Raw genomic sequence first — 22504 nt, forward strand, 5'->3', positions numbered from 1 at the left:
TCTGATTAAATTGTCTCTTGGTGTGGGCGGTCCAGTAAAGCTGTGATTTTTCCATTTCGCAAAATATTCAACAAAAGCCAACAGAGCCCATTGTTGGAGTTACTTGCAATTGAAGGTCGTACAAAACGCAACTGAAGCCGTGCACTGTAGCCCAGAACTTCAACGAGGGAGATCACACTAAGTTGGGATGTGAGTGCAACGCAGTAGAGATTTATTTGCGAGATGACACATTCGCTGTGAATGATTAAATACACCTTTACAACAAGTGGATCAACTTTGAGTAAATCTATTTTGATTCTGCAAATCATTCAATGTGTGCAGTAATGGTTGAATTTTGTGCATTGACTTTAAGAACTGAATGGTAAAGTTTTTAAAAACACAGGGCTATGGTATGGCACCTGTAATGGTGCTGTTCTCAGGGTTCTTCAATCCTGGACCTGTAACTAAGCAGCTGATTAAATGGTCTCTTACTTCCGGGCAATCTGCAAAGTCTCTAAACTGTTCACTTACTGAACAAGCTGAGCCTAGTTGTGTATATTTTGCACTGTGAAAGGGACCATGTATATTAAGATATATTAATATAGTTGGTATTATGAACTTTAAGCAGCTCCATCATTCATGCCTCACCCAGCTACGGTAAACAACTAACAGTCTCACTGCCAAAGAACACAAATTTAATGTATTACTGTAAATAGCATTGTAAAAAATGTACAGAAAATTAGCTGTCGAGAAACAGCAGAGCAACTATACAAAATACATTTTCCAATGATCTCAGAAAATTGGAACATTCAAAGTGTAAGGTATGAACGAGTTTGATATCTTTTGTATGTCCTGGTGTTAAGACTAGTACTAATGAAGGTTAGGTGCTGTGAAATTAAATTTGAGAAGTTACGACATTGTAATGTGCATTTTTCACTTTCATATTTACAAAACAAAGGTATCTAAAACCAATCTTCAATTTGGCCAAGAAAGCAATGTATTAAACTGGACCCAGTCACACAGCTGTTCATAAACAGCTCTTTGTAAATGTTGCTGTCGAGAAGTCTGTTTTAGTTTTGCATCTACTTCAGGTTAAAAGTAAAGTTTTGCCATTGCTTGTAGGAACTTCTTTTGCCTCTTCTGAGCAGCTAGTTGCAAAACCTCTTCAGGGTTGCTGGAGTTCAGCTCTGATTGTCCAATTGCTTTGATCTAGGAAAGATTCAGAAACTAATATTAATGGGCTGAAGTTACTTGAATTTCATGCACAACTATTTCTTCAAAAACAAGGTTAGAGATACTGTGGAGACGGGCCCTTTGGCCCTCTGTGTGTGTGTGTGCTGCCCAGTGATCGCCACACACTAACGCTGACCTACACACACACACACACACACACGGGACAATTTACATTTATACCAAGCCAATTAGCCTACAAACTTGTACGTCTTTGGAGTGTGGGAGGAAACCGGAGAGAACGCACAAAGTCCTCACACAACACCCGTAGGCAGGACTGATTCCGAGTCTCTGCCACTGTAAGGCAGCAACACTACTGCTGTGCCACCATGCATCGTAGGAAGGAACTGCAGCTGCTGTGTACACCGAAGACAGACATAAAGTGCTTGAGTAACTCAGCGGGTCAGGCAGCATATCTGGGGTAAAAGGACGGGTGACAATTTGCGTGGAGACCCTTCTTCAGGCTGTTGCACAAGAAATCTTCCAACAATTGAATAGGTGTCTCTCTTTGATTGGTAATTTAATGAGGCTTCAAAGAAAATAAACAATGTTAGTGCCATGTGAATGAAGTGAAAAAAAGATTCTGCAAGGGTTTGAAAAAGCAAACTAAGGGACTAATGTTGAGCAGAAGATAAACTCAGGGTGAGAGTTTTACTGACAAAAAAAATTGGGCAGTGCGATCAAACTTGTCACCACTGATGGGCTGTGCGACAGAGAGTTCCCTGCGTGGGCAGGTGGCAGTTCTGATTGTTGGCTGATCTGCCTATTTCTTCCCCCTCTCCCACCACCAGCCAGCTCCTGGCCTCCTCCCTTCTGTGAGCACACATTTTCGATTAAAACATTTTTTTCACACCATCTACATACTTCACCCTCAGCAGATTCCAGAATGAGTGACTTATGAAATGCTGCTATGACCTCTGCGTTTCTATTCCATTGCATTTTAAATTCCAGTAACGGAGTTAATAAAAATCACTCAAATCGTGCCACTCCAGGAGGCAAGCTAGTGCAGGTACAAGGAGGCACCCAGTGCTGGCCCCAGCCCATCCATGCTCATGTATAGGATGTGTAGGAGAAAAACTGCAGGTGCTGGTCTACACCGAAGATACACACAAAATGGTGGAGTAACGCAGGGGGTCAGGCAGCATCTCTAGAAAAAAGGAACAGGTGACGTTCTCAGTTTGAAGAAGGGTCTCGACCCAAAACGTCACCCATTCCTTTTTCCTTTTCTCCAGGGATGCTCCCTGACCCGCTGAGTTACTCCAGCATTTTGTGTCTACTAGTTAATGTACATCTGAGCACCATGGTTTAGTTCAGAGATACAGCACAAAAAAAAGGCCCTTCGGCCCACCAAGTCTGTGCCAACCGGCGATCCATACACTAACACCATCCTACACACACTTGGGACAATTTACATTTATACCAAGCCAGTTAACCTACAAGTCTGGCGTGTGGGAGGAAAGGGTTCAGAGAAGATTTACGAGGATGATGCCAGGACTAGAGGGGTTGAGCTATAGTGAGAGGTTGAGGATGGGACTCCATTCCTTGGAGCGCAGGAGGGTGAGGGGTGATCTTATGGAGGTGTATAAAATCATGAGAGGAATAGATCGGGTAGATGAACAGTCTCTTGCCCAGAGTAGGGGAATGGAGGACCAGAGGACATAGGTTTAAAGTGAAGGGGAAAAGATTTAATAGGAATCTGAGGGGTAACTTTTTTACACAAAGGGTGGTGGGTGTAGGGAACAACTGCCAGAGGAGGTAGTTGAGGCTGGGACTATCCCATCGTTTAGAAGCAGTTAGGTACGTGGATAGGACAGATTTGGAGGGATATGGATCAAATGCTGGCATGTGAGACCTTGTGTATTTGGGACATATTGGCTGGTGTGGGTAAGTTGGGCCGAAGGGCCTGTTTCCACACTATCACTCTAAAACCCATGCAAGTCACGGGGAGAACGTACAAACTCTGTACAGGCAGCACCTGTGGTCGGGATGGTCTTTATACAAAATTTTCAAAAGTCATGTATTTTTTAATTTCCTGTTTTCTATTATTTCTTTTAAAGTCCATCACTCCACATGGTCCATGTGCAACACTTGATTATTTAGCAGCTGCACCTTCCCATAGCCAATAACAATCCCAATGCCATCCACTAACTTACCAACTTTCACCTGATACAGGGACTTTATAATACTGGAGGAGACTCACTGTGATGGATGTTTCTTTTTGTTGTTGTTTTGTGTTGGTTTGTGATTGTGTGTGTTATTGCTTATTTTTATTGCTCTTATTGTTGGACTGTGAGTAATGGAATTTCGTCCAAAAGACTTGTTTTTTTTGGATGACAATAAAGGCTATTCTGATTCTGATACTTTATATTTTTAAAAAGTCGCCACTTCCACTAAACTACTTGGGAAGGAGTCAGTGGATATCTTTAAGGCAGATAGATTTTTGATTAGTACGGTGTCAGAGGTTGTGGGGAGAAGGCAGGAGAATGGAGGGAGGAGAGAGAGATGGATCAGCCATGATTGAATGACTTGATGGGCTGAATGGCCTAATGGTACTCCGATCACTTATGACCTTGAGATTCTCCAGAACAGCAAAGCATGGGTGTTCAAAGTAAATCATTAGCACAAAACCTGTTCTGTAATTACAACATTCTTTGTGTGTCATTTTTTAGCTATAATCAACATGTTCCTACAAAATATCTCCAATAATATAAGGTATTAAAGAGGAAACCATTGCATCAGAATGCTTTAACTTACTGCTATTTGTCGTTTGTCAGTTTCTCCTCTTTTGTGATGGATATCTGCATAAATTGTCAAGGAAATTTTCCATTTGATAGTCGCGTTATTTTTATGGACTCTCTTCAGATGACCCTTGTCTTCCTTAAACCAGTAAATTAAAAGTTAATTCAAGGTGTCACACAGCACCTGTTATGTCATCAAGACAATGCAAAACATTATATGGGCAATCAAAACAAGCCATACGATAATGATAGGGTTATATTAAAACTCCAACAACTGAGGTTGACAGTTAAATACCAGCCACGACAAGAAGAGTTCAAAAGCTTTTCAAAGCCTTACCATGGAATACACCCAACTAATGGCCAGGGCCTCAATCGTTTTAGAGACACAGCCATTAACCGGGCCTTTTGGCCTATCAAGTCCACACCATCCATTGATACTACTCCTGTAACTTTGCTATCAATTCCACTCCCTGCAGATTAGGGAGATTTAAAAAAAAACAGTGGAAGGGTTGCTGGCTTACAATGCCCGAGACCCGGGTTCGATCCTGAACACGGGTACTGCCTGTACGGAGTTTGCAACCCTGACCTGCGTGGGTTTTCACTGGGTGCTCTGCTTTCCTTCCACACTGCAAAGACGTGCAGGTTTGTAGGTTAATTGGCCTCTGTAAATTGTAAATTGTCCCTAGTGTGTGCTAATGTAGTGGGGATCGCTGGTCGGCACAGACCCGGTGGGCTGAAGGGCCTGTTACCGCGGCGTGCATTTCTAAACTAAACAAAGCCAATTAACCTGCAAACCCGCACGTTTTTGGGATGCGGGAAGAAACCGGGTCTGTGCCGACCAGCGATCCCCATTACACTAGCACACACTACATACACTAGGGACAATCCACGAGATCACAAGGAGAATGTGCCAACTCCACACAAACAGCTCCTGACGTCAGAATCAAACGTGGGTCTCTAGTGCTGAGGCAGCTGCCCCACTGTGTCTCCCTTCCTTAAAGCCAAAGAGTTCAGCACTTAGAAGTATCATTCTAGTTTTGACCTGCATGCCTTCAAAGTACCATGCATGCAAATTTTCAAAAATAAATGTACTTGGAGCCTCTAATTGATGGAACACAAAGTAGTCAAACTACACCTAGTCTGAAAGGAATTAAGTTACACACTGTGGAATATTGTGCACTCTGCTGGGCAGTGTTTCCACCCTTGTTCAGCAGTACAATTTCCACACTGTGAAACAACCTCACAACCTCCGCTGGTTTTGGAAATAAGACATAAAAAGCTGGAGTAACCCAGCGGGTCAGGCAGCATCTCTGGAGAAAAGGAATGGATGACGTTTCGGGTTGAGACCCTTCTTCAGACCAGGTTCTATTAAACAGATTGAAACAGACAACTCACCCTGTTATACATGTGGGTTATTTTACTTTTCACGATTTAAAACAAAATGAAAACCACAAAATTCCAAAGAAAACAAACCCTTGCAATAAAACCTGTCTCTGAAGACCCCCCCCCCCAAGCACCAGAGACCCGGGTTCGATCCCGACTACGGGTGCTGTCTGTACGGAGTTTGTACGTTCTCCCCATGACCGCATGGATTTTCAACGAGATCTGACAGGTTTGTAGATTAATTGGCTTGGTATAAATGTAAATTGTCCCTAGTGTGTGTAGGGGTGTTAATGTGCGGGGATCACTGGTCGGTGCGGACTCGGTGGGCCGAAGGGTCGAGACCCTTCTTCAGAAGGCGGGGCAGTACAAGGAATAAGGTCTGAAGAAGGGTCTCGACCCGAAACGTCACGCATTCCTTCTCTCCTGAGATGCTGCCTGACCTGCTGAGTTACTCCAGCATTTTGTGAATAAATACCTTCGATTTGTACCAGCATCTGCAGTTATTTTCTTACATTACCTATCCATGTTCTCCTGACCCACTTAGTTACTCCAGCATTTTGTGTCCTTTTGCGTAAACCAGCATCTGCGGGTATTTGTTTAGTTTAGGTTAGTTTAGTTTTAGAAATACAGCATGGAAACAGGGCCTTCGGCCCACCGAGTCCACACCGACCTGCAATCCCCGCACATTAACAGTATCCTACACACACAAGGGACAATTTACACGTACACCAAGCAAATTAACCTACATACCTGTACGTCTTTGGAGTGTGGGAGGAAACCGAAGATATCGGAGAAAACCCAAGCAGTCACGGGAAGAACGTACAAACTCCGCACAGACAGCGCCCATTTTATAATTTTATAGATAGAATTTTATAAACTACTTGGGCATACTGCTACATTCAGACAGGCAACATTTAAAGTCGGGGAAACCAAGTACATGTATAGAAATTATCGGCAAATAATCCTCCATCCTATTAAAAACCTTCAAGTACCTGCAAGCACATCTAAAATAGAAAGATACTATGGAAACAAACCTAGTTAAAAATGGACAAGATGGGTCATATTTCTGAGCAAGTGATGGAAAAGGCTGCTCTGCTAGATTATAAAACATTTAATAAGTCGCAAAACAATCACACAAATTACAGGAATCAGTGACGTTTTGGGTCAAGACCCTTCTTCAGACTACAGACTGAAGAAGGGTCTTGACCCGAAACGTTACCTATTCCAATTCTCCAGAGATGCTGTCTGACCCGCTGAGTTTCTCCAGCTTTTTGAGTCAATCTTCGGTTTAAACCAACGCCTGCAGTTCCTTCCTACCCACAAATTACAACACCAATACAAAAAGGATACGCGTCAGGTATTCCAAGATTGTGATGTCCCAGATGTAATCATAATAAGAGTCCATTGCATCATGACTGAAATATAAATAAAAGACCAAGTTATTATCGATGGCACAGTGGTGAGTGGTAGAGTTGCTGCCTTATAACGTCAGAGATCCGGGTTCGATCCTGACTACGGGTGCTGTCTGTATGGAGTTTGTACGTTCTCCCCGTGACCTGCGTGAGTTTTCTCCGGGTGCTCCGGTATCCCCCCACACTCCAAAGATGTACAGGTTTGCAGGTTAATTGGCTTCGGTAAAGATTGGAAATTGTCCCTAGTGTATGTAGAATAGTATTAGTATACAGGCAATGCTGTTCGGTGTGGACTCGGTGGGCAGAATTTTGTCTGCAATTTAAAACTCATTCTATTTCAAATGTTTCCATGTTCTGATGAAATGTCAACAACCTGAAATCTGTTTCATTTTGTTTAGAGTCTAGAGATAAGGCAAGGAAACAGGCCCTTCGGCCCACTGAGTCCACGCTGACCATCGATCAACACTAGTTCACACTAGTTCTATGTTATCTCATTTTCGCATCCACTTCCTACATACTAGGGGCAATTTACAGAGGGTCAATTAACCTACAAACCCGCATGTATTTGGGAGGTGAGAGGGAACCGGAGCACCCGGAGGTAACCCACGCTGCCACAGGGAGAATGTGCAAGCTCCACACTGATGGCGCCCGAGGTCTCAATCAAAGCCGGGTCTCTGCCGCTGTGAGGCAGCGGCTCCACCAGCTGTGCCACTATGCCGCCCTGGCACGGCGGTAGAGTTGCTGCCTTACAGCGCTTGCAGCACCGGAGACCCGGGTTCAATCCCGACTACGGGTGCTGTCTGTACGGAGTTTGTACGTTCTCCCCGTGACCGCGTGGGTTTTCTCCGGGTGCTCTGGTTTCCTCCCACACTCCAAAGACGTACAGGTTTGTAGGTTAATTGGCTTGGCGTGTCTGTATAAAAATGGTCCTTAGTGAGTGTAGGATCGTGTTAATGTGCGGTGATCGCTGGTCAGTGCAGACTTGGTGGACCGAAGGGCCTGTTTCCGTGCTGTGTCTCTCAACTAAACTAATAAAAAGATGCCCAATCCGAATATTTCTGGTATTTTCTCTCATAATTCAAGGTTTCCGGCATCTGCAGTATTTTATTGTTTGGAGATTTTTTGTTACTGTACCTGTTTTGTTCTTGTAAAGCTTTGAAAGCAGTCATGTAATCCACTTCTTTGAGGAATTGACACAATATCGCCACCTGGTCAAAAGGAAAGCAGTTTTAAAGGTTTGCCATTTAAAAACTGAAATTAATTTTCAGTACTGATTTGCCGTGTTAGAAGTTGTGCAAAACTACATGCACATTACATATTCTTTCATCTCTCTGACCATAGATTTAATAAAACATGAAAAGATAGCGTACAAGTTGCCTCTCTTTTCACACAGGATAAGTTGGAGTCAAGCCATCTTAAAAGTTTTTAAATGAAAATGAAGCTACAACACAACTATCTCCAGACTCATTTCATTCGGGATAATTGATCGAATTGTTATGGGATCAGTAATCACGATGGCCCTGGGAAGATAATTTTAAACCTTTTCCCTGATCATGAAGAACTTAAACTCAGTGGTTTGATCAGAGTTGAGGCGCTATTCTTACATATTTAGGCCCATTGTACAAGACAATAATCAATCCTGAGACAATTATACTACAGGCAACTGAGCTGCCTTATCAAATATTCCCTCTCACCCCTTCACACAAAGGGTGGTGGGTGTATGGAACGAGCTGCCAGAGGAGGTAGTTGAGGCAGGAACTATCGCAACGTTTTAGAAACAATTAGAAAGGTACATGGATAGGACAGGTTTGGAGGGATATGGGCCAAACGCAGGCAGGTGGGACTAGTGTAGATGTGGCATGTTGGTTGGTATGGGCCGAAGGGCCTGTTTCTACACTGTATGGCTCAATGACTGAAGAATGGCGTGAAGCAGCCTTGTTATAAGTAGCAAGATGCATTTTTGTTATAGAATGAGGGAATGAGGCAAGATGATAAATGAAAGAATATGTTATAGCTTGAGATAATACAAACTCTAATGAATATTTTCTACTTACTTGTGTGTGGCAATTTAACATCGAACAACATTTGATCATTCTCTTCAGCACCTGAAAGAAAGTAAATGCAACGACGATTAGATAAGTACATGTGCATGTGTAGCAAAGGTTGCAAAATAGGCTTATATTGGATTGTTTTGGCACAAGTGCAAGAGGGTGGCACAGTGTCGCAGCGGTAGAGTTGCTGTCTTACAGCGCCAGAGACCCAGATTCGATCCTGACTTCGGGTGCTTGTCTGTACGGAGTTTGTACGCTCCCCCCGTGACCTGCGTGGGTTTTCTCCAGGAGTTCCGGTTTCCATCCACGTACAGGCATGTATGCTAATTGGCTTCGGTAAAATTGTAAATTGTTCCTAGTTGTGTGTAGGATAGTGTAAGTGTGTAGGAGAGTGTAAGTGCGTGGGGATCGCCGGTCGGCGTGGACTCGGTGGGCCTGTTTCCGCGCTGTACCTCTAAACTAAACTTTTAAAAAAGGACATAAAGCCATGAGTCTGAGAGGGTCAGAGGATTAAACTGTAAACTTGTGGAGCAGAGCACCATAAAGAAACCTGGTACAGGCACTCCTCAACTTACGATGGGGTTACGTTCTGGGAAACCCATCGCAAACCGGAAATATCGTAAATCGAGATGCATTTAATACACCTGATCACGTGACTCGCTATGGGTCGCTACCGTTTGCACCATCGCAAAGTCGAAATATCGTAAGTCGAAGCATCGTAAGTCGGGGAACATCTGTGTCTCTTTGTCTCCCCCTTACCATGTCTGTGTACACGTCAGATGGAACACACTTATTGAAGAAGTCCGAACAAATGGCACCAGCTTGCAGGTAGAAGTGCAGGGCAGCGGAAAACTGGTTGGTTGCTAAAGGATTAGAAAATAAAAAATTCCACATGAGCTATACGTCATAACACGTATTTTACACGACGTCTATAACAGTAGAATCGGAGCGAAATATATTTTAGAATGCTCATATATTTAAAACTTTCAAGCCATTCAAATAAAATTTCTTTCATTTGGACTCCGTCGTTGTCCGGGCATAGCCAATAGAATTTTTGTAAGAAGTAGGGCGGCACGATGGCGCAGCGGCGGAGTTGCTGCCTTACAGGGCTTGCAGCGCCGGAGACCCAGGTTTGATCCCGACTACAGATGCTGTCTGTATGGAGTTTGTACGTTCTCCCCACGACTTGCGTGGGTTCTCTCCGAGATGTTCCTCCCACACTCCAAAGAAGTACAGGTATGTAGGTAAATTGGGTATAGGTAAATTTTCCCTAGTGTGTGTAGGAGTGTTAATGTGCGGTCATGGTGGGCCGAAGGGCCTGTTTCCGCACTGTATCTCTAAACTTAACTAAACTAGATTGATTGAGCTCGGTGCATGTTAACTGTCCAAATTTAGGCTTCAATAGATGTAAAAATAGACAAAAGATTGCTTTTTCATAGGTTCTAGGAGCTGCATTAGGCCATTCGGCCCTTCAAGTCTCCCATTACTGTTTGTGGGGCGTTAACGCAAATTGGTTGCCTTGTTCTCGGTAATTATACTTTGAAAGAAGTTATTGGTTACAAAGGTCCTCAACACATATTTATCTTTCTAAAGTAACCACACTTACCAAATGAAGTCGCCGAATCGAAGCGGCCAAACGTAAGACATGGCGGACTGTGGACTACAGGGGGAGCCGCCGAGCCCGGCCCCTGCTCTTCCCCCAAATACCAGAGACCGACCGGGTGGATGGAGATGTCAATGGAGGTGACGGGCGAGGAGCGAGGCCGGGAGGAGAGGAGACCGGGATCTGACCCACCGCGCCTTCGAAGGTACAAAGGTGGACGGGCGAGGAGAGGGAAGATAGTTCGCTGGTCGATCCACACGTCCAAGGAAGGTGACGGATGGAGGCCCTGCAGCAGCCTGGGACTCGTCCGGAACGGGCACCGCTCATAACAACTACAGCGCGGACTGGAATTTGGAAATGGCGCCAAAACATGGTGCCTCTTTCATGTGGGATCAGTGGACCATTTCCGTACACTTGCTAATCGGGGATGTGCTTAGATGTGGCAACACCTTACTGGGTTGTTTGCATGAAAAACAATGTCGCTATGTGTTTGCACTTCGCACATGTGACAATAAAAGCATCGCTGAATAAATAGCTTGGTTATGGTTTAAAATATATTGCACTTACCAAAGTAAATATCTGCTTGGGTAGTTAACCAATAATGGTTATTGGAGTTGATGCTCAATGAATAACTGACCATCTCCTTCATTGTGACAGCAACGGCTTCAACGTCCACCAACTGCAAGCTTAGAAATCAAAAGCAAAGAAAATGTTTGTGGGTCAAAACAGATTGAAGAGCTATGTATAAAATCATGAAGGCAACAGATGGGGTGAATGCACATCATCTTTTCATTACGGTAGGGGAAATCAAGATCCAAAGGTTTAAGGTGAGAGGGGCAAGATTTGATAGGAATTTGAGGGACATGAGAGGTATAAATCGGGTAGACGCACAGAGTCTCTTGCCCAGAGTAGGGGAATCGAGAACCAGAGGACATAGGTTGAAGATGAGCATGGAAAGGTTTAATAGGAACCCGAGGAGTAACTTTTCACACAAAGGGTGGTAGGTGTATGGAACGAGCTGCCAGTGGAGGTAGTTGAGGCAGGTAGTATTACAACGTTTAAGAAACATTCAGACAGGCACATGGATAGGACAGATTTGGAGGGATATGGACCAAGCGTAGGCAGGTGGGACAGGTGTAGTTACGACATGTTGGTCGGTGTGTGCAAGTTGGGCCTTCTGGCCTGCTTCCACACTATATGACTCCATGGATATCTGATGGTGGTGGGTATATGGAATAAGCTGCCAAAGGAAGAATTCATGTGTAGGAAGGAACTGCAGATGCTGGTTTACAGCAAAGATAGACACAAAATGCTGGAGTAACAGCGGGGCAGGCTGCATCTCTGGAGAGAAGGGATAGGTGACGTTTCAGATCGAGACCCTACTTTAGACTGATATCAGGGGAGAGGGAGATACGTAGATAAGGAAGTGAACAGTTAATGCAGGTAAAATGACAACATTTAAAAGATACTTGGACAGGCACTTGCATAGGAAAGGTTAAGAGAAATATGGAGCAATTGGGACTAGGTTAGATGGGGCACCTTGGTCGGCATGGTTGAAGAGCCTGTTTAATTCTGTATTACTCTGAGAAATCAAAATGGTGTACAGGTGAACACATTTCACACACGCACACCATGGAAGATCCACTTAAATTAATGCAGTGATAATTTCACTTACTTTGGAACAGTTGTCGGCCAAATGGACATATACTCTGCAGTAATATCATTTACAATGTCATCCTGAAACAAAAACATCATATTAATAAAAGCCAACAGGCACCATTAATATTGCAAAATTAATTGTTCTAATGTAAGTAAGCATTGGAATATTTGTCTTCATTTAAAATATTGACTAATAATACAAACCCGAACAATATTGTGTAACTTCACAGAAAGGGAGATTAGTACTGTGAGAACCAATGGATCCTAAAACAAAAACAAAAACAAAGATGTCATTTTTTTCCATTCATAAAAGTTCAATCTGCCCAAGATTGTAATTATTTTCTGTGAGTGTCCTCTAAAAAGCAGTTAAATACTTCACAGTGAGTATAAAACTTCACTTTGTAAGACTTTAAAGCTTTACTCTGGCATTGGACAGGATACAGAGGAGGAACACGAGAAATTTCCCAGGAATGAATTCTGTTAACATATGATGAGCATTTGACCACACTGGCCTGTACTCGCTAGTTTAGAAGGATGATGGGGGTGGGGACCTCTTTAAAACTTACCAAATAGTGAAAGGCTTGGATAGAGTGGATGTGGAGAGGATGCTTCCACTAGTGGGAGAGTCTAGGACTAGAGGCATAAGCCTCAAAATAGGACATATCTTCAGAAAGGATTTCTTTAGTCAGAGGGTGGTGAATCTGTGGAATCCTTTGCCACAGAAGGCTGTGGAGGCCATCAATGGATATTTTTAAGGCAGAGATTGACAGATTCTTGATTAGTAAGGGTATCAGGGGTTATGGGGAGAAGGCTGGAGAATGGGGATGAGAGGGATAGCCAAGGCATAATTGAATGATGGTATAGTCTTGATGGGCCTAGTGGCCTAATTCTGCTCCTATAACTTATGAACTTATTTCCCTGCCTTTAGTTTATAAATTATATCTTGCATTTGAAAAAATGAGGCAAAATATATATCTATGGAAACTAAAAATAACACCCACATATCTTTCGGATGTGGGAGGAAACCGGACCACCTGAAGGAAACCCATGCGATCACAGGGAGAAGGTGCAAAATCTACACAGATAGGACCCCGCAATTGTGGGCAGCGGTAGAGTTGCTGCCTTACTGCGCCGGAGACCCGGGTTCCATCCCGACTATGGGTGCTGGCTGTATGGAGTTTGTACGTTCTCCCCGTGCCCACGTGGGTTTTCCCCGAGATCTTCTATTTCTTCCCACACTCCAAAGATGTACTGGTATGTAGGTTAATTGGCTTGGTATGTAGGATAGTGTTAATTGGCGCATTCCCAATCTCATTGTACCCCTGTACAATGACAATAAAGATATATTGCATTGTATTGTATTGTATTGTATTGTATGTGCAGGGATCGCTGGTTGGTGTGGACTTGGTGGGCCAAAGGGCCTGCTTCTGTGCTGTATCTCTAAACTAAACAATTAAGCTTAATAAACCTCAAAAGAAATGTAATAAATGACTTCACATAATATAGAAAAGGAAACAAGATCAAATAAGATATGCTTACACTTAGTCTTTTAATGAAAGTCACTAGTTCGCTCCTACATCCGTGAGAAAGAAAGCTTGTGTTAAATGTTACAGTTCATAAAATACCACAGGGCTTTATTCAATTGTCATTAAACTGTAAACTATTGAGAGTTATTGTGCACACAATAGCATAGAGCACTTAACATTCAATAACTTAAACGAAATATAATAAGGAACATTCCAAAGATTGGGTTGAGCACTCTTTCTAGCTGTTAATCTTTGTTATTTAGTTTAGTTTAGTTTAGAGATACAGCGCGGAAACAGGCCCTTTGAACCAGCGATCCCCCGCACACTTACACTATCCTACACACACTAGGGACAATTTACATTTATACCAAGCCAATTAACCTACAACCCTGTACGTCTTTGGAGTGTGGGAGGAAACCGAAGATCTCGGAGAAAACCCGCGTAGGTCACGGAGAGAACGTACAAACTCCGTACAGACAGCACCCGTGGTCATGATCGAACCCGGGACTCTGGCGCTGTAAGGCAGCAACACTACCGCTGTGCCACCATGCCGTCCATTTGACAAGTGTTGACTCATAATTGTTAGCATATAACATTTCCCAATAAGAATGTTTTGCAAAATAGATTAATTGATTTTAAAGTGCTAAACTGTGCACAATAGAAGTGAGGTGGAAATATGACAGATTAAACGGAGTTACAAATTCACAAGTTTTAGGAGTAGAATTAGGCCATTCGACCCAAAGAGAGTTAGATAGAGCTCTTAGAGCTAAGCCAAGGGTTCCCAACCTGGGGTACATTTCACCTACCCAGGGGGTACATTTGTTGATTCTGGATTTGTACATATTGACTGACTGTGTTTGGTTCTGGTATACATTAGTTGTTCATAAATAAGTGAAATAACATTGTCATGTGCTATTATTATTGTTACTTGAACTTAAAATAATAATGTTAAAAACAGTATTTTAAAATTTCCCCTTTGTCGGTTGCTTTATTATGGTAGAAGTGTAAACGCAAATTACTGAACAAAACAGGGTGGGGGTAAATTTACTTTCGAAAAGTTGCAAAGGGGTAAACGGGACAAAGAAAGTTGGGAATCCCTGGGCTAAGCAGAATCAAGGGATATGGGGGGAAGGCAGGAACGGGGTACTGATTGTGGATGATCAGCCATGATCACAGTGAGTGGTGGTGCTGGCTCGGAGGGCTGAATGGCTTACTCCTGCACCTATTGTCTACGTGTCTATGTATCGATGTCTGCTCCACCATTCAATCATGGCTGATCTGTCTCCTATCCCATTTTCCTGCCTTCTCCCCATGACACCCGTTCCAATCAAGAATTACCTTTTCATGATCCCTAGTGTGGATTCTCGATATTTTATTAAGCTGATTCTTCCGTCATTGATTCTCTTGTGCTGATTAGACAAGCAAAAGATCTGAACAACTACGTCCCAGAGGTCTTTGGCAGTTCTTCGGGTTTCTTTTGGGCCAGGCAGCTCTTTGCAAGTTGCAGCCAGAAGTTGTCCCAACTAAAAATTGATGAGAAAAAATGATTTCAACATTTTATTTAGTCGTATGTATTTCCAGAAGGTACAAACGTTTGAGTAGCAATAGTATAGATGTGACCTTAACGTTACTACAAACATATGGCTGCATTGTTTCGTATTAGTAACAAAGGCTACTGACAACCTTTAATTGCTTTCAAGTTACTTCACCAAGAGACTATCTTTTGGTCATTTTAGCCTCAAAATTATTGCAACTCACTAATTATGTAAAACAGAAAGTGCTGGAGCAACTCAGCGGGTCAGGCAGCATCTCTGCTAGGAATGGATGTGATTTTTTGGTCAGGACCAGTCTAAACAAGGGACTCGACCCGAAAAGTTGCCTATCCATATCCCCCAGAGATGCTACCTGACCCGCTGAATTACTTCAACACTTGTGTAACTATGCAAGATTCCAACATCTGCAGCTACTTGCGTCTGCAACTCACTAAATCTTTGTTGAGTGCTGCAATAGCAATTTGACATCAACACATTCAATGAGCCACCTCAGATTATCAACCACTTACATCTTTCTTCATAGTCTTACAGCAGGGAAACAGGCCCTGCGGCCCAACGCGTCCACATTGACCAGGATGCCCCATCTAAGCTAGTCCCATTTGCCCAAATTTGGTCCAAATCCCTCTAAACCTGTCTGTGTCTTTGAAGTGCTGTTATAGTACCTGCCACAACCACCTCCTCTGGCAGCTTGCTCCATATACCCACCACCCTCAGATTAGGAAAAAGTTGCCCACTACCTTCCCATTCCTCTAATTTTCCCCTCCCCGACTCTCGATCTGATGAAGGGTCTCGACCCAAAATGTCACCTATTCTTTAGAGATGCTGCCTGAGTTACTCCAGCATTTTGTATCTATCTTCGGCAAAAGTTGTCCTTCAGGTTCCTGTTAAATCTTTCACCTCTCACCTTTTCCTTTTCATGAAATAAAGTTTTTTTTTGTTCAATAGCTAATGAATTGGAATTGCATTTTACCTTCACAAATGGATTGTTCTGAATGAGCGGAGCAGGAATTTGAAGAGTCAAATATTCATTCTCCTTCCAGTTCAACATAAAGGCAACGCACTCTTCTGTTATAATCTGTCGTAATGGGATGTCTGAAACATTTGAAAGAAATTAAGACATCGGAATCTCCATAAATGAACAGTTAAACCATTATTAACAACTACACCACGTTAGTCATAAAATCCAGAATTAATAAAATATAATCCGGATTAAATTAGTTTATCTTGGGATCCTGTTTGGCACGGACATTGTGGGCCAAAGGGCCTGTCTCTATTATGGACCTTCCCCTGTTCTATGTGCTCATTCTTCTGATGTCCACACTGCATTCAGATGGAAATGCACACGGATTATATACGTATGTGTATATATGCACACTGAACTTTCGTTTATTATATTGCTTACAGTGTACTATGTTTACACCTTCTGTTGTGCTGCTGCAAGTGAGAATTTCATTCTTCTATCTGGGACACATGACAATAAAACACTCTCTCCACACTAGCGAGACAAATCAGTATCATCGCTGAAACACCCAAGATGTGTGACTTGCACAGAACGTTCCCAGAATAAATGATCAAGCTGCTTTAGTTGAGCCTACACATACCACCCATGGGGTTAACACAGGTCGCAAATACACTGCGTTAGACGGCAACCCTTGCATCAAGCAAGTCTCTGGATCTTATATTCCTACACACTCACACACCAGAATATCACAATAGAAAAATTCCAACGATGATTATTTAAAAATTGAATAAGATGCATTACAAAACAGATGCAGGTCCACATTGATCCCTGGGATGGCAGGACTTTCATATGAAGAAAGACTGGATAGACTCGGCTTGTACTCGCTGGAATTTAGAAGATTGAAGATCTTATAGAAACTTACAAAATTCTTAAGGGGTTGGACAGGCTAGATGCGGGAAGATTGTTCCCGATGTTGGGGAAGTCCAGAACCAGGGGTCACAGTTTAAGGATAAGGGGGAAGTCTTTTAGGACCGAGATGAGAACGTTTTTTTCACACAGAGTGGTGAGTCTGTGGAATTCTCTGCCACAGAAGGTAGTTGAGGCCAGTTCATTGGCTATATTTAAGAGGGAGTTAGATGTGGCCCTTGTGGCTAAAGGGATCAGGGGGTATGGAGAGAAGGCAGGTACAGGATACTGAGTTGGATGATCAGCCATGATCATATTGAACGGCGGTGCAGGATCGAAGGGCCAAATGGCCTACTCCTGCACCTATTTTCTATGTTTCTATGTTCCGGCAACTGGTGGTCCGGCACCTCCTTTAATCCGGACAAAATTACAAGAGCGCACTTGAAATCCCCCCAAATAAGTAGCGCCTAGGCCGGTAAGGCAGACGATCTCTATCTCATAGGGACTTCCGTGGCTGATCGCCGGGTCGAATTTGCTCCCCACAGCCAGGGCTCTGGAACTCCGGCTTGCTTCCATAGCCGAATTCCCAGGCCATTTTGCGGGCCAGTATATTGGCACCTCGGCAGCCCAGGCGGACCGTTCCAGTACCATTCAACTCCTCTTGGGGACTGTGACCTCTGTTGTCCAGCAAGACAAATAATCCGGCGAGGCTCTGAAACCAAGGGTGTCGGAAAATCAGAGGTGGACTTGCAGTATGTTTGTCTAGGAGGCAGCCTTGGGTCTAGGTAGGGTGCACAGAGACCCGTCATAAAATACGGAATCAACAACATCACGCTCACAGAACATGGCGTTTACAATTATCAGTCCACAGAGCGTTTACAATTATCAGTCCACATGAATAACCCAGGGGCTTAGGGTATAGTCACCATTGATTACTGTACACTTACATCTAATGTTAGTTCCACATGAGAGGAATAATTGAGAACATAGAGTGTATGCTTAGTTTGTGCGGGTAGATTTTACATTGGAAGAAAACAGCAATTATGGACAATGCGATGCTAAACCTCCAACGTTGAAAAGGAAATGTCTACTTAAAATACTTTCGTTGCATTTAACAAAGAGCCACTCCAATGAGCAATGGCGGGCGATTTTTCTATAGATGTCACAAATTTGGTTCTAAATTTCTATGTGCATTTCAGACAGAAAGGCTGTCTCGCCCAGTGGTAGTTTTCTTCCTTCAAATTTATTTTTTAAAAATTCCGGACATGAAGTGTACAAGATGCCGCCTAAAACCTGGCTACTTCTGTGTGTTGACCCAGTGTGGACTACTGTCTTATGCTCTTATACTGGTGGAAAAAGTTGGCAGGGTCAAATTCCTGGGGGTTAGCACCTAGGATGTCCCGTCTTGGGCCCAGATGTAATCACAAAGAAGGAGCATCAGTGTTTCTACTTTCCTAGAAGCTTAAAAAGATCTGGCACATCTCCAAATAGTTGAACAAACTTCCGCAGAAGTATTTATACACAGCAAAAGAGAAGTGCCACCTTTTGAGCCTTTATATCCATGGAAATAGAGAGAGCGTGACATAAACTGCAATAATTATAAAAGCAGAAAACGCTGGAAATACTCAGGCCACATCCGTGGGAAGAGACAGAATTAACATTTCAGGGCGTTGACCTGTCTGAAGAAGGGTCTTCAACCTAAACTGTTATCTTTATTTCTCGTCCCACTAGAAGTGGAGATTTCTAACATTTTATTTTAATTTTAGATTTCTAGCATTTGTAGTTGCTCCTTTAAAAATGTCCATTTACATAAACTGTCATTATTTGTGTTGCAAAGATCATAACTGTTTAGACACCAATGCTTCGTCTCACAGTCATACAGCACTTCAACCCAACTCATCCAAGCCAACCAAGATGCACCATCTAAGCTAGTTCCAATTGCCTCCGTTAGGCCCATATTCCCCCTGAACCTTTAATCCATATACCTGCCCTATTAACTTTTAAATGCTGTTATTGTACCTGCCTCAACTGGGCACACAGCTGGTAGAGCAGTGTTTGATCATGACTTCTGGTGCAGTTTGCATGGAGTTTGCACGTTCTCCTTGTGACTGCGTGGGTTTCCTCCGGGTGCTCCGGATTCGTGCGACGTCCCAAAGACGTGCAGATTTGTAGGTTAATTGGGCCTCTGTAAATTGGCCTGAGTGTATAGGGAGTGGAACTAGTGTGAACAGGCGATCAGTTGTCAGTGTGGACTCGGTAGGCCGAAGGGGCCCATTTCTATGCTGCATCTCTAAACTAATCTACTTCCTCTGGCAGCTTGTTCCTTATACCCACCACCCTCAAGATGAAAAGGTTTCTCCTCAGGTTCCTAAGTCCATCTCCCCTTCATCTTAAGACTATGCCCTCTGGTTCTTGAATCTCCTACCCAAGAAAAAGACTCCATGCATCTACCCTATCTATTCCCCTCATGATTCTATACATTTCTATCACCCTCAGCCTCCTGCACTCCAAAGAAAGCTGAACTTGTAGCCTGTCAATAGCAGAGTTTATTGAGACAATCAACAACATTCAAGTTTCATAAGTTCATACGTTCTAGGGGCAGAATTAGCCCATTCGGCCCATCAAGTCTACTCCGTCATTCAATCATGGCTGATCTATCTTTCCCTCTCAACCCCATTCTCCTGCCTTCTCCCCATAACCCCTGACACCCGTACTGATCAAGAATCTATCACTCTCCGCCTTAAAAATATCCATTAAACTTGGCCTCCAAAGCCGTGGATGGCAATAAATTCCACAGATTCGCCACCCTCTGACGAAATAAATTCATTCTCATCGCATTTCTAAAGGTAAAGTTTGAAACGCTGTCAGAGAAATTACCCACAAAGAAGGAGTTGCTGTGTCTCCGTGATGTGCACTGGTTTAATTGGTGAATTATGCTCAAGGAATCAACTTAAGAAATAGGGACATAAAGTCATTCAAGAATGCTTTGTCAATCAATGAGATTACATGCTCCAAAGATGTTTAGAGCATCAGTACTAAAACATCAATGGGCAATTCCTTACAGTACATTGCTCAGTATGACATGTTCTGATGCCTCACAGAACTGAGGGATGATTCTGTAAACACAGTTAGATACATAGAAAATAGGTGCAGGAGGAGACCATTTGGCCCTTCGAGCCAGCACCGCCATTCATTGTGATCATGGCTGATCATCCACAATCAGTAACCCGTGCCAGCCTTCTCCCCATACCCCTTGATTCCGCTAGCCCCTAGAGCTCTATCTAACTCTCTTTTAAATTCATCCAGTGAATTGGCCTCCACTGCCTTTTGTGGCAGAGAATTCCACAAATTCCCAACTCTCTGGGTGATAAAGTTTCTTCTCACCTCAGTTTAAAATGGCCTCCCCTTAGACTGTGGCCCCTGGTTTTCTTGCAGAAAACTTAAAAATATCAAAATACCTAAATTGACATCTTTGAGCATCGCTAGCATTCAAAAAAAATTCTTCCTGCCGATAGTGAAGTACATAGATGAAGGATATTCAAGGTATAATATTTGCAAGAATGTTAACTGTTTAACTTAATTAATGCTAATAAAGACTACACAGTTCTTCATAATTCAAAGAAACCATTTAAGCCTGTAGAATTAATTAGCATTAACACCATGGATTTGGGAGAGAACAGAAAAGATAGTGGAGTGTTAAACATATAACTTTGAATTAAAAACAATGCATTTACCAGGGTGAAAACATGCTTTTGCAGATACCAACTACTAATATAATATGCTGTAAGTTCCCGAGGTGTTAAGTGTTATTTTCATCTCTACAAAATGTTAAACTACAGTCCAAACAGAAAGTGATAAGTGTGCTATTCTGCAGATCATAAACAGCCGCCCAAGTGTTCTGTTTACCTTCTCTTAGCATGGCTGAATGACGCGATGACATTTTACCACCTGGGTACACTGTAAAAGAGAATAAAATGGTGGGCTCTTGTGCAAAGAAAAACTGAATTACCTCTTAACGTTGAGCGGATTTTCAACGCAAAAACATTATTGCTATCAAAAGCACTGGAGTAATTCAGTGGGTCAGGCAGCATCTCTGGAGAAACAGAGAAATTAGGTGCAGGAGTAGGCCATTCGACCCTTCGAGCCAGCACCACCATTCAATATGATCATGGCTGATCATCCAGAATCAGTACCCCGTTCCTGCTTTTCCCCCATATCCCTTGATTCCGTTAGCCCCAAGAGCTAAATCTAACTCTCTCTTGAAAACATCCAGAATTGGCCTCCACTGCCGTCTGTGGCAGTGAATTCCAGATTCACAACTCTCTGGGTGCAAACATTTTTCCTCATCTCTGTACATATATAGGTGACGTTTCGGGTGGGGACCCTTCAGTTCAGTTCAGTTTAATTTATTGTCACGTGTACCGAGGTACAGGGAAAAGCTTTCGTTCTGACTGATCATGGTGGGGGTGGGAAGGAGGAAGCTGGAAGAGAGGATGAACATGACAAAACCTGGCATATAAAAGGTGCAGATAGACACAAAAAGCTGGAGTAACTCAGTGGGACAGGCAGCAACTCTGGAGAGAAGGAATGGGTCACGTTTCCATTCCTTCTCTCCAGAGATGCTACCTGTCCTGCTGAGTTATTCCAGCTTTTTGTATCCATTTTCAGTTTAAACCAGTATCTGCAGTTCCTTCTTAAACATATAATAGGTGCATACAGAAGAAGGGGTTTTTTTAATAGGCAGATGGTTGGATAAAGGGCAGAGATGCTGCCTGACCTACTGAGTTACTCCACAACATTTTTTGGAAAGCAGCATCTGCAGTTCCTTGTTTCTCCATTTTATTACCATCAATCAGGATTGCAATACCAGGATCTGGACATACTTTAAAATGTTTTTATTAATTGCAAAATGCATCTGAACATCAGAAAACTGGCATGAATGTTCAACAAATTACATATTGGCAGCATAAGTTAAAATAAAACACTAAGGCTTTAAAAACATCAATAAAATGAGTGCCGTCATCTCTTTCTATCTCCGTATTCAACCTCAACCCAAATGTTCTGCCCCAATGTCGCTGAAGAGTCCCAATCCGAAACGTTACCTATCCATGTTCTCCGGAAATGCCGTCTGACCTGCTGAGTTACTCCAGCACTTTTGTGTCTTTTTTTAATCTCCCTTCCCCCTTGCCCCACCAATTCCTGCAGTGCCTTCAGCTGCCCACACAATAACAAATCGTTCCCTGGACATTCCCTCTCTCCGACTCTCCACATCTGTTTTTTCATAAGTTATAGGAGCAGAATTAGGCCATTCGGCACATCAAGTCTACCCTGCCGTTCAATCATGGCTGATCTATCTCTCCCTCTCAACCTCATTCTCCTGCTTTGTCCCCATAATCCCAGACATCTGTACTAATTAAGAATCTGTCAATCTCCGCTTTAAAAATATCCACTGACATGGCTTCCACAGCCTTCTGCGGCAATGAATTCTAGAGATTCACGACCC

At 43.0% G+C, this 22504-nt stretch overlaps 1 protein-coding gene across 6 annotated transcripts in view; it reads right to left on the reverse strand.

Moving 5' to 3' along the window:
• Positions 1–288: 288 nt before the first annotated feature.
• The window catches only part of ints8 (integrator complex subunit 8), a 72343-nt gene continuing 50127 nt past the window's right edge, over positions 289–22504 (reverse strand). For 5 of the 6 annotated variants that reach the window (XM_078397161.1, XM_078397160.1, XM_078397162.1 and 2 more), the window contains 13 exons: positions 20908–20958; positions 16105–16226; positions 14920–15104; positions 13595–13628; positions 12260–12319; positions 12072–12133; positions 10964–11082; positions 9553–9656; positions 8797–8847; positions 7877–7950; positions 6681–6745; positions 3964–4007; positions 289–1188 (listed from right to left, as the gene is read on the reverse strand). In XM_078397161.1, the coding sequence (XP_078253287.1) occupies positions 1072–1188; positions 3964–4007; positions 6681–6745; positions 7877–7950; positions 8797–8847; positions 9553–9656; positions 10964–11082; positions 12072–12133; positions 12260–12319; positions 13595–13628; positions 14920–15104; positions 16105–16226; positions 20908–20958 (1088 nt within the window). In that variant the 3' untranslated portion in view covers positions 289–1071. The remainder of the gene's footprint in view (positions 1189–3963; positions 4008–6680; positions 6746–7876; positions 7951–8796; positions 8848–9552; positions 9657–10963; positions 11083–12071; positions 12134–12259; positions 12320–13594; positions 13629–14919; positions 15105–16104; positions 16227–20907; positions 20959–22504) is intronic. The other variant, XM_078397166.1, reaches the window with a different exon arrangement.

This window comes from Rhinoraja longicauda, chromosome 4 (genome assembly GCF_053455715.1).
Source record: "Rhinoraja longicauda isolate Sanriku21f chromosome 4, sRhiLon1.1, whole genome shotgun sequence".
NCBI classification, from domain to species: domain Eukaryota; kingdom Metazoa; phylum Chordata; class Chondrichthyes; order Rajiformes; family Arhynchobatidae; genus Rhinoraja; species Rhinoraja longicauda.